The following is a 12,958-nucleotide window of genomic DNA, read 5'->3' on the forward strand; positions in this document are numbered from 1 at the left end:
TGTTAAGGCATTTGTGGACCAAAGAGGCAACTTTTAGTTGGATTTTCTCCTGCGTAGAGAGCCAGTTGTTAGCTCGTCTGAGTGCGGTGATGTGGGCTCTCCTAGGAATGCGAAGTGCTGCTCTGAGCGCGTTGTTCTGCAGGATTTGGATTCTTTTGATGACTTCCTTGTTAGCCCCAATGTAGAGTGAGTTGCAGTAGTCTAGTTTTGATAGCACGAGTGCTCTCGCAAGTGTGATGCAGCTATCGTTTGATAGGAAGGGTTTGCCTGCTCTTATCAATTTGCAGGTGTAGGCGGTTGCTGAAGCCATCGCATTGACCTGCTTGTTGAAAGAAAGGGTGGAATCCAGGTAGAAACCCAGGGTTTTAACCGCGTGGGCGGTTGTGATTTGGTTGTTGTCGATATTAAAGGAGGAGTAGTTGGGGCCCAGGCTTTTGAGGGTGGAGGGTGTGCCCAGGATGATGATTTCAGTTTTGTCATCATTCAGGCATAGACCGTGTGGCCATCCATGCCTGGATGATGAGATACACGAGGCCAAATCCTTGTCGTAATCACCGGTAAGTGGTATCAGAATCTGGGTATCATCTGCATAGTTAGTGTAGGTGATGCCAAGAAGGTCCAGATTATCGAAAAGGGGCTTAGTGAAGATGTTGTGTAGGCGAAACACAGGATCCCTGGGGCACTCCACATGTGATGGGGATGGAGTCTGCTGCCGCAGTGGTAGAGAAGACTCTCATTGTCCTGTTATTGAGGAAGGATTGGATCCAATTTGTGGCTTCTTCTGAAAAGTGCGCAGCTATATCTAGGTGTCTGCAAAGGACCTTGTGGTCAACAAGGTCAAATGCGGCTGATAAGTCCAGGAGGAGGAGTAAGGCTAGTTTGCCTTGATCCCTTAGCTCATCAATTTGCGCTTTTAGGTCTAAGAGGGCAGTTTCGGTTCCGTGTTGGGGACGGAAGCCATACTGTCGTACTCCTAGTAAATTGTTGTTTTCAAGGTGTTTCTGTATTTGTGAGTATGCCACTTTATCTATGATTTTTAAGAGGAATGGTACGGTGGTGATTGGGCGGTAGTTCGTGGGTATGGCAGGGTCTAGTGTCTGTTTTTTAAGCAATGGGAGTACCCAAGATTCTTTTAGGTTGCTCGGTATGGTCCCTGTAGAGAAAGAGGCGTTAATACGTTTTGAGATAAAGGGAGCCAGATCTCTGGCTGCGTCCTTTATCAGTTGAGGTGGACATTGACATTGAGTATTCAAATTAACTCTTTCCGCCAGTTTTTGTTGGACTTCTCCACCACGTGGATGTGGATGAATTGCCTCCAAAACACATCTCAACTGTGCTTCATCTCAGAGAAATGTCTATACACCGGGGATCTAATGTTAGCTGTCCTAATGATAGACATGTGTTACGCCCACCTGTTCTCCACCTTTCTGATAGTTTGACCAACCTATTATTTGCCACAAAGACATCTTAGAGCATAAATGACACTACAGGTCTTGCAGGTGGCATAATGTCTCAGTCTGATCTTTCTTCCAGAGCTAGGATGCCTTACATTATCTCCCTTGATTATACTGGAGCAGTGTTGGCAGTTAAGACATGGGAATGTCTCTAGCTTGATCATGTGTAATGTTCTCTGGACAGGTATTTTAGGACGTTCAGCCTCGACTAGGGTATCCCTAAAGTTGTTGCCTCTCTTAAAGGCCAAGATAGGTGGTTCTGGAAAGTCGATTAAGGTAAGGGTGAAGTTTTAATATAACTCCAATTCTTTTTAAAAATCTTACAGACTTGATGATGCAGAATAGTGTAGAGTGGGAATCATCCTAGTGTTCTCTTTCTTCGGTGTTGACCTCAACAAGTCCTCCCTCCTGTGTATCTGCTCTTAAAACAGACTTGTCCAAACAACTTATGCTCCATGGCTTTTAGCCCTAAATGATTAAGAAGAGATTAAGTTGTTTTGGAGGAAACGCATTGTTTCTCTTGCCAAAGTCTAAGGATCTTTTATTAGGTAAGATCATGCTGGCCAATAGAGTATGATTTTGCATTTGTGTAGATGGTGGAGAACGGTTATAACATGAGCTCCTCATGTACTTACAGATCTGGTATAACTTCTAGCAAGTGACTGAAGTGCTATGGGGAAGACTCACAATTTCGACATTTTGATTGAATTCTCAAACACAGGAGGTGACTTACCAAGCTTACTTTGAGCTACTCGTTATTACATATTTTGTTGTAAATTATTAGATTGCTTTGATGTTTTCTTGCTCAAAATGGTCTTTTTGTGATTATTTTCAGAATCTGTAAACTATTATACCCCAGATGAAGAGAATTGCTTCTCGAAACATGTTGGGTTCAGCTGTTTTTGCTTGAAATTATTAAAAATCTTGTTTGGTAATATTGATTTGGATGCCGAATAAGTATTTCGTTACAACTTTGTATGACTATTTACCACATCTGAATAATGCAAACTAAACCACAAATAGTATCATATAATCCTTATATTGACTCATGTGGCTTTTTTAGGCCACACATAGAGTGCAGGGGGCGGGAGTTCCCATCGATTGGGAACTTTTTTTTTCTTTTCTATGTTGTTGTACAGTTCATGTGCCAGGACTGTTTCTCCCCTGCACCTTGGCACAGTTTTTATATCCTATCTGAATTTACTTATACCTTGGGAGATTGTTGTTAACATGTACTATAGAGAGGTGTGCTCTGCGTCCATTTTGTTCTATACTAACTAAAGCTGCCCAGCACCCTAAGATGGCCGTGCCACTAGTTTTGGGTTTGTCCTTTGGTCATATTGTTCTTCAGCCTTCTTCCTGCCTTCCCAGGTCAGGAAATACCATATATGGAATGCCTTCCCAGAGGAAAGCTGCTATTTTCGTGGGTTAAGGGGCAGTTTGTGTGTGAGCCTATATGTGGGGGCTAGGACTGTCTGGTCCCTGTGCACATCTTGGCGACTGAATGATCTGTTGCTGGGCAGATGTTGTGGTCCGTGGCTATCCATCATTGTATAGCCAATTACAATTTCAATGTTTCAGATCCTTACCTTTGGTGAGCTTGGACAAGTTCCCAGACCAAATCTTAAATAAAAGGAAGACTCCTGCAGCCATTTGACAGATCATTTTTGGAGCCAGGTCCTCTACGAAGAACAGTAGCAAGTTGACAACCCAAGGACGACACCTGCATCTGACTAGCACCAACTTCATTGAAGTCCCTGTGAAGCCCTGACCATCTGTCTGATCTCAAGAAGACCATTGGCAGTGTTTTGACCCTTGGACCAGTGGGACTAACCCCTGCTTGAAGATCCATGGCCTCTGAACCTTAGGAAGTGCCCCATGACCAACTGTTTGACCATCTCCTGGGCTACTTCACTGCAGCTGTCACCGTTCCGAGTGCAACCTTGGAACTTGGTGGATCTTCAACTTGTGTAAACAAGCTCCAGCATTTTCAGCCTTCTTGCATCAACAGAAGCGGTTATGGGCCTGCTCCTTTCTTCGTCCATTGAAGAGCAGCTGCCGCTGCCAGATCGTGATTGTTGCAACTCATCTTCATCGCTCCCTGGAGTTGTCCTGAAGTCTGCATCTTTGCTTCCTTTTCAGGGCTCAAAATATGCACTAGCCAGTGGCTAGTGATAAATGACAATTGGCGAGGCAAGAAATGGTGCGTTTGTGTGTATGTAGAATTGAGGTGGTGAGTGACTTTTTATGCTTTACTAGTAGCTTGAAATGTTAGCCCCCTGTTTGGGTGTTCTGCTGGAGACGTCGGGGACCAAGTCCTAAGAACCACAACCGATCAAAACTAAACCCTGTGTCCAAAAGGGACCTCTGCACATGTGACCCCTGTGCCTTCCTCAATGGTATCAGTCACAGAAGACCGTGCCCCAATGGAATCCGTAGCCTCAGCAGTGGCCTCTCAAGAAACTGGAATCCGAGGGGTAAGTTAGCATACCTGTTTATGTCCCCTGTACCTCCTGTTCTCCAGAGGCTTACATGGGTGGAAAGTCCTGTCCCTAAATCACACATTTTTTACTTTCTTTGGTGAAGGTCTTGTCAAGGATCCCTTCTTGGGCCTATCCTAGTGATTTGGGATTGAGTGAATTTACTTAATTGAACTTTACCTACATTTTTGGCACTTTTAGTCATAACCACTGGCATAGTCAATCTCTTAATAAACCTACCTGAGTAGTGTAACTTTGAAACTTGTGACATTTGGGCTCAAGGCCCCAAACCATTATGGAGTTGGAAAACTGTTCTGTGGTTATTCTAAAGTGTCTTTTCAACTTCTAATGCATCTGAATACTTACCTGGGTTGCACTGGTTGTTGAATCAAATGCTTTCCTATATCTCCTAAGGGTGAATCTATATATCTGTTTTATAGTGTTGGTGTGGTAATATTTGATTAGAGGTTTTGCTTGCTTTGTGTGAATGGAAAGGCCTAATAATGTATTGTATATTTTTATACTTGCATGTCTAACTGGAATTATTGGTAGTGCTCTATGTGGACTCATTGTAGCCATAGACCACTCTCATGCCCCCTCCTCTGTCTAAGCACACTGCTACCTAACTTGATTTGGTTTGGCTAAAATCTCAGTGTCCTCTGTGCACCATAATAGGGTGGCCTCCTAAATTCTACCCACCAGAGTTGATTTTGAAAATCCATTTTAGCATATGTTCCACCTGCCTTTAGGGCCAAATCTTGGTCTCTCTTTTCCCCACGGGTGGGTCGCTGCAGTGTAAAGTTACAAAACCCCCTCTTAACCCCACACCCTTCAGGTTCGCCACAATCTGAAAAATATTTCTCCATTGTGATCCCGTCTGGATGTTGAGTCAGCGTTCCGTGTGTTTCAGGCTGCAGTGAGTGCTGTTTCCCTTCTTTGACATGGCAAGGCATAAATTAGTTTCCAAAAATTGATTAGGAGAATTTGCCAATTAAAATATTCTTGGTTAGCAAACCAACGTATTTGATTAGCAATGTTGTCATAATATTGTTAATGCCACCGGAAGGTAGTCATACCCAAGACATAAACTGAGCAACAATATAGCATTTTTGTGATCCACTGAAGTAAGACGTTAGTTAGGTGAGTGTCTGGAAGATGTAAAGGTTAGCTGTCAGAACGGACACAAACAAATAGATATGATGAAAAGGCTCTGAAAACAGTTTTCAGTGCAAGGCTCTGTGCAGTCAGTATTGCACAGGGCGCTGTCATGTATACTGTATGCTTCCACCATCATTTTCTGTGTAAGGAGAAGTTCAGAAGGTTCATAAATCAAAAGGTTCGCAATGTTCAAGGAAAGTCCTAGCTGGAGACTAAATGCATGGAATGGCGTTGCAGCATGCAGGATGATTGTCAATTTCAGATGGACAACCTAGCCCTTCCATTTCATTGATATCTGCTTTTTTTCAAAATTGCGTTAAATGCCACCTCGGGGGAGGGCAGGGCCGGCGTGAACCAGGTAGGTCCAAGCGCAGCATTATCGCCCTGCACCCCCATGAAAGCAGTATTTGTTGCTATGGCACTCTGAGCTGCCTCTGGGGAGCTGATACTTTTTTGTTTTGAAGAGAAGCAGGCTTTTGCTTGCGCAATTCATACTTCACTTAAAAAGAAATTACGCATGTGTCCGCGAAAGGAAACCTCTATTTCTAGGATCTGGATGTGGGCCAACAGGTGAGTGTGGCTCTGCTGGAGTAGGGTTGGTGGTCAAGGTGAGGCACTCCAGTGGAGACCTTTAGAACTGGGTGAACTAGGTGCAATGTTGTAGTTTTCGGACATCTCACTTTCAGCTTAGCTGGTAGAAAGCAATGGTATGATAAGATAGACTGTCAAAGGGTTTGGGATGAGCTCATGGGTGGAGCACAGTTGCACAGATGTGTTGCACCAGCCGATCACATAAGTAGGTTTTCCATCAAAAGCATTTAACTGTGTGCTCATGTACATTTTCAAAAGTGTTTTCTCGTCAATATAATGCACTTCTCTACAAAATGAAATGTAGTTGATGCTATGAGATTTAGATGCACTAAATATCTCCCTATAAAATGAGCACCCAGAAGGGCCAAGGTGCACCTTTTCCCAGAATAGGTTTTCAGGTAGTTTAATTTTCCTTCTTAGCTGTTGAGCAGTTGGATTTAATTCATCACATTTATTGTTATGTTTTTCTTTTTTGCAGGGTGTGGGGAGACGCAATGGGGGCAGCTGTTGAGCGAACAGATGAACTAGTGCGTGAATATCTAATTTTCAGGGGGTTTACCAACAGTCTAAAGCAATTTGATGCTGATGTGAAGGCAAACAAGGAGAAGGGGTTTCGGGTGAGTAAGCAGTCACTGCAAAGTTGTTTTTATGTTAAGCTTGCACACCTAGTTGAAATTAGTTTAGGATTTAGTGTGAATTATTTAGCTAATACATTTAGAAGAGCATCTCCTGAAGCACCCAGCTAGGGCAACAACTGGAATCTGGCTAGCTTCCTCAATCCTGCACTTCATTGAAGATCTGAAAACCATATTCTTCAGACAACACTTCACCAGTCCCCAAACATCCTGCCCATCACTCCAAACATATGTGTATTCCCACCACTGTACAGTGATCTGTTACTTGCACGCTAGGCTTATGCTTTATACATTTCTATACATTCATGCACACTTTGGTACTGGATTCCGTGTGCTGGAAAATTATGTCGTCCAGAACTGTGCAAGTTGTCTGCTCATGTGACTAAAACCTGCTCCAAAAGGAGAGAATGCAGCTTAGTCCCCTTGCTGATATACATGTACTTTTTCCACCTGATAATAATCAATTTGTTTGTAATGAATGCCATTTCAGCATGACCGGAAGAAACCTCACTGGAAATGAGGTGGAAACAAACAAATATTTATATTGGACTATTAATTTTTTCCCAAATTATTTTAGTAATTATCTTTGTTAGGAAGGTTTTTATACAGCCCTCTGGGGAGATCATAACATTATCAACTCTGTTGGCAAGAGCGGGTTTCCAATTAAAAGATGGACCAAAGTCTCTCAAGGGTAACTATGGTAGAGCAGTCTGACTTCATTCTAGGAAGGATGTAGTCCTGCACTGAGGTACAATTCATCCCAGTAGTTACCTCCAGAGAATATACCACATTGGTATACTGAAAAATATACACTGTATAAAAAAATTACATAAAGAGTAACTACACGTTCATATAGGTGCTTTGAGTTAAACGTAGCACATAGTAAAACACAGTGCATGTATAAAAACGGTAAAAGGCCATAGGCGGACCCTTTCTGCTCCTAAGCTAAATGTATGCCCAACACCTACAACTATAAGGCTAAAGAGTGCAGGTAGAAGAATGGGACCTTGGACAATTATAAATGTAAATCACACAGTCTTGATAAGGGCCCGCATATGCCAATACATGGCTAGTCAGTTATCCCTACAACCTTAAAAGGTTAGTACAATCAGTAATATGCATTGTGGTGAGTCAGAGGTGCACACCCCCCATTTGTATTTAGGAGACCTCACAGGGACGGGGGTGGTCCAGCCACTGCTTGATGTGGGCCCAGAGGAGATGGATCCCTGGGCTCAAAATTCCACCAGATGTGCAGTCTAGCTCCAAATCCTAGGCTGAGACACTGGCTACAGACCTCTAAAAGTGACTACAAACTGCAGTATTCCTGCAGTCGGAGCATCATAAACCAAGACAAGGAATCTCAAAAGGCAAAGGATGCATCACAGACAGCCCTCCCCCTACCCTCCTCAGGTTTTCCAGAGCGTAGTGAAATAATAGGCTCACTGTCTGTACAAACCTGAAAAACCATTAGAAGTACTTACCAAAATACAGCTGGCAACGGTAGAGCACTGCAGAGATGCAGGCATATGACCAGAATTTCTAGGATGGCCCAGAGGCCTGCACTCAACTTTAAAACTTTCCAAATATTTAAAAGGTGAAGTCAAGTGCCTGTAGATCCTACTTTTCAAATTATCCAATCCCAGACCACATATAATGACTTAAGGGGAGAGATTTTTGGCCCCCTATCCATGTCCAATCAGGAAAAGGGTAATAGAGTACTTGCAGGAAGACCCATTTGGGTGTCCGCTTACCAGAAAGGCCACAGCCACATGGGTGGTAAAAGAGGCTTGTCCTGGACCTATTGGAGGTAGACTTGTCTACCACTGGTCCCTTCCTGGAAAGGAGACTGCTCTCTGGGATAAGGAAACCTTGGAGTCTTGCTGACCCAGGGGAAGTACAGGTCTCTTCCTCTGTGGCCCTCTTAGAAGGTGAAAGTCCCTATGTGGGAGAATTATATTGCTGGAGCTTACAGAGCTGAGACTTTTGCAGAGGGGTACATGCCTGGACTTTAACTCTGCAGAGCATCTACTGGAAGGAAGAGATACCTGGTGAAAAGGCCACCATGCGAGCTCAAAAGCTTGTGAAAGTGAAACCTGGTGAAAATGATGCTAGACCAATACTGAGACATGTGACGTGAAAAGGACGGCAGCGAGACCTGGATAGCGGAAACAGTGACACCTGGTGAAGGGAATGCCAGGAGAAACCTGGTGAAAAAGACATCTTCTTCTTTGAAGGAATGAAGGCTGGTGGGAGAGATGCCAGCAAAATCTTTGAGAGCGGAGAAGGGGGACACCTGGTGGGAAAGACACCCAGAAGCTGAGAAGCCTGAAGCTGTGAACCCCCTTGGTATTGTGAGTACTCCTGAAGGGAGGCCAAGGGCACACATTTTGATAGAATGTTTTTTTGTTTAGATGTTTTTATTGTTATGTTATTGAATTTTATAACGCGCACACCCACCCGTAGGTATCATGGCGGTAGGAGAGAGGTGGGGTAGAAAAGCCGGCAGGAGGCCAGAAGCATAATTTTAAACCGTAACGTTTTCAAGTTGCGCCAGAAAGTGAGATGGTCGATAGTCTCACGCAGGGATAGAGGCAGATTGTTCCATTCCTTAGCCGCTGCTACCGAGAACGCACGGCCACCTTTACAAACCGATCTAAAGCGAGGTACCGACAGTCGACAAGACCCTTGAGAGCGAAGGGCACATGTGGGTTTATAGCGAGTGAATTTGGCCTGCAAATATTCGACTCCGGCGCCATAGAAGGCCCTGTGCACCATGCACATAGATTTAAACGCGATTCGTTGGGCAACTGGCAGCGGTATCGGGTAATAAAATCGTGGCAAAAATGTTGCAGTAAAAAAATATTGCGGCAAAAATGCTGTGGTTTGACCCGGTAAAGGTGTGCCCCATTATACCATTTAAGGAGGGCGGGGGTTTCGGGCATGTCCCCCGGTCTCCTTAAATGGTATAATGGGTCCAGGTATTGCGGGGGGTGTCCCCCTGCATGTTTTAATGGATCGCGGCGCAAAAACCACAATATTTTGTTACCACAGCAATTTTTGCCACGATTTTATCACATGGAACCCTGGCAGCCAGTGCAGCTGGCGCAACAGAGGGGTTATGTGGGGACCAAAAGGGGGATAGAGAATGGAACAAGTCGCAGCATTCTGCAGAAGCCGTCCTATCAGGTGGGCAGGTTGCGCCAAATAGAGAGTTGCAATAATCCAGCACACTCCGCACCAGCTGTGACCACGGGAGCCTGGTTGATGGCCGGGATGAACGGAAGGACCTTACGAAGGGTCCTAAGCTTAAAATGGACGGATTTACATACCGCGCTGACCTGTTCATCCATAGTCAGAGCGGCAGGGACCCGCACACCAAGGTTGCATACTGATGACACCGGTACAGGAAGAGGACCGAGGGAGGGGGGCCAAAATTCAGTGGTCCAGAAGGATTGTGGATAGTCGTGCCTACCACGAGAACCTCGGTTTTACTACCGTTAAGTTTCAGCCAGTTCTGTGACATCCAGATGCCTAAATCCTCAAGACAGTGCTTAAGGCGAGATGCTGTTTCGGTTCTGGTTAGGTCGAGGCAGACAAGAATCTGGGTGTCATCCGCATAGGAGTAGAAGCGGAACCCATGAGAGGCGATGAGGAACAGGAGATATCGTATATAGATATTAAATAGGATAGGGGACAGAGCTGATCCCTGAGGGACACCGCAGGATAAGTGAACTGGGACAGAACGGAAGGGAGGGAGGGACACAGATTGTGAACGATCTGCAGGAACCCAGTAAACCATTTTAGCACTTGGCCATCAATCCCGGCCTCAGAGAGCCGGGAGATAAGAAGGGCATGGTCGACTGTGTCGAAGGCAGCTGAAACATCTAATAACAGGAATGCCCCGTCACCGCCCTGATCGGCGAAGCACAGCAGGTCGTCCATGACAGAGTTGAGTACTCACTCTGTGCCTCTGCCAGGCCGAAAGCCAGATTGAAAAGGATCAAGAAAATGGGAGGACTCCAGGAAAGCGGAGAAAAGGGGAGACACCAATGCCTCCAGAACCTTCATCAGGAAGGGGAGAAGAGAAATCAGACGGTAGTTAGCCTGAACCTCAGGGTCGAGTGAGGGCTTTTTTAGCAAAGGAATGACCAGAGCGTGTTTTAGAGAGCCTGTCGTGAAGGAGATGTTAACGGCAGAGGTAATCGAATTAATTATGTCCGGCGAAGACTCTTGCAAAAGGGCCAGAGGTATGGCATCATCTGGCAAAGCAGACTTGAGTTTTAGAATAGCGGATAACACATCTGCGTTGGAGAAGTGAGGGAAGGTGGACCAACAAACATACCAACATTAGACAAGCGTTGCAATATCATTACAATGTTTGAGGTACATGTCTCTTACAATATCAACTGTAGGTATCTATTTACAGTAAATCATTGTAGTCTTTCTCCCGTCCTTTCCCAGTGCCTACTCCAGTTCTTTATTCTGGTACATTATGCAAGTCTGGGTTATCTGTCTCAGACTGGAATATAGTCATGTCAAGGTGTTCCGTGCTTCTATCCCTTCTCCTTTCTCATGGTTCTCTTTCTGTAGCACTCTCAGCCACACACACCGCTGTTTCTGCCAGCACCCATCTTTGCAAGTCTGCCCACCAGGCTTCCAGTCTATTTCCTCAGTCGATTTCCAAGTCATGGCAATCTTGCATTTCACTAGTATGCAAATTAGGTCTTTCATTTTGGCGCGGTGGGCGTTTGGTCTACCCCCCCTCGGGAACAGTCCCAACAGGTAGTACTCCGGGGGCCATGTCTACATCTGAATGCCCCCTCACCCCATGCTACTTTGTTTGCTATCGCGCCCCAGAATTTCTGGATAACCGGGCACCCCCAAAACATATGCAACAAATCTGCTCCATCTTGAGCGCATCTCGGACAGCTCCTAATTCCCGTGTTGGTTATTAGCGACAGTCCATGCAGGGTCATATATGCTCTGTGGGTGACGTATGATTGAATGAGCTGGAATCTAGCATTTCTAGAGATTGTGTTTGTGTAAAGTACTATCCTTTCCCACTCTGCATCCGTCAGCGCTCTCCCAATATCTGCTTCCCATTTATGATGCACCTTGAGTTCTGCTCCCCCGCCCGCCTTGTTCAAGTACAACTCATAGAGTCTGGAAATCCTGTGTCCCTCTTCGGATATGTCATACATGGTATCCAGCATCACATCAAACTCTACTTCATCCAGTGGGCCAGACCATCTTCTCCCGATTCTCCTGACCAGGCCTGAATGTAACAGGAATTGATCTTGATGTATGCCATGTTAGTCAATCAGGGTCTCGAAGGTTATCACCTCACTGTCCCTCACGAGGTCCCCAATAGTAGCCACCCATCCGTCCTCCCAGTGTCTCCTGTATTGCACCAGCGCATCTTGCTGATCAACTATTATTGCTGTCAATGGGGCATGTACTGAGCAGGGATCTGGGCTGCTCAGGATTTTCCAAGTTCTGCACCATTTCTTCCTACCTAATTGCAGCAACTGGGAGGGCGGCGGCTCCAGGGCAAGCTTTTCTACCCAAAGTACTTCTTTCAGGGAGTATTGTTTCAACAGTGGTTGCAGCAGCAGGGTTTCAAGGGAGATCTCATCTCACAGCCAACGCACTACATGTTGCAGCTGCTCCGCCAAGTAATAGTTTTCAAAGTGGGGCACCTTCATCCCGCCCTCAGCATAGTCCATCTGCAGTGTACTCAGGGCTATTCTATTTCTGCCTCCTACCCACTGGAATTCCCTGACCTGCTCGTTCAGTTTTCGGAAGAAAGGTGCTGGTATGTTTTACGGCACATTAGCAAAGCAGTATAAGTGCCGGGGGAGTGCAACCATCTTCAGGAGAGTCGCTCTCCCTGTGACTCCGAGGGGCAGCCTCAACCAGAATCTCATGGAGCCGATTACACCATCCACAGCTTTCTGCGTATTGCTCCTATGTGAGGCCTCTGAATTGTGTCTTATTGTGATGCCCACGTAGAAAGGTCTGTGTTTGCCATCTGAGGCTCAATATGGGCAGCATTCGCTCCTCGAGGGCTCTGACCCCTGCGAGCGGAAACGGGCAGGTTTTATCTCGGTTCACTTTGGTCCCTGACACTTTGGCAAACTCATCTATGACATCCAGCAAGTGTGGTAGATTGTCTTCTGGCCTGCTTACATACAGTAGCATGCCATCTGCGTATAGGAAGATAAGGTGTGTTTCTCCATCCATTGCTAGTCCTGCCTCCGCCTATTCTTTTCTGAGGAACACCGCCAGTGGTTCGATGGCCAGGATGTATGGCATTGGTGACAATGGGCAACCCTGTCTCGTTCCTTTTTGCACTCCGATGCCTTAGAAATCTGTCTGCCCGTCTTCACCCTAACCACAGGTGCAGTGTAAATCAACTTGACCCACTGTAAGAAAGCTTCCCCATGCCATAGTGTACCAGGGCCTTCATCAGTTAGTCCCAATAGACTGAGTCAAAACGTTGACTGCGTCTAGTGATGCTACTGCACATTCGTCCGACAGGTGATAATTTTTATCTAGTACATGGCGTAGTGTTCTCAGGTTCCACGTGGTGTTACGCCCTGGGACATACCCTGTCTGGTCTGCGTGTATTAAATCTCCT

The 12,958-nt window shown here is 45.6% G+C and overlaps 1 protein-coding gene across 2 annotated transcripts in view; it reads left to right on the forward strand.

Annotated features, from left to right (window-relative positions):
* Positions 1 to 12,958, forward strand: part of WDR91 (WD repeat domain 91) — an 832,764-nt gene that overhangs the window by 41,424 nt on the left and 778,382 nt on the right. For both annotated transcript variants that reach the window (XM_069628780.1, XM_069628779.1), the window contains exon 2: positions 6,162 to 6,300. In XM_069628780.1, the coding sequence (XP_069484881.1) occupies positions 6,178 to 6,300 (123 nt within the window). In that variant the 5' untranslated portion in view covers positions 6,162 to 6,177. The remainder of the gene's footprint in view (positions 1 to 6,161; positions 6,301 to 12,958) is intronic.

This window comes from Ambystoma mexicanum, chromosome 12, assembly GCF_040938575.1.
Source record: "Ambystoma mexicanum isolate Mex_15411 chromosome 12, UKY_AmexF1_1, whole genome shotgun sequence".
NCBI lineage: Eukaryota > Metazoa > Chordata > Amphibia > Caudata > Ambystomatidae > Ambystoma > Ambystoma mexicanum.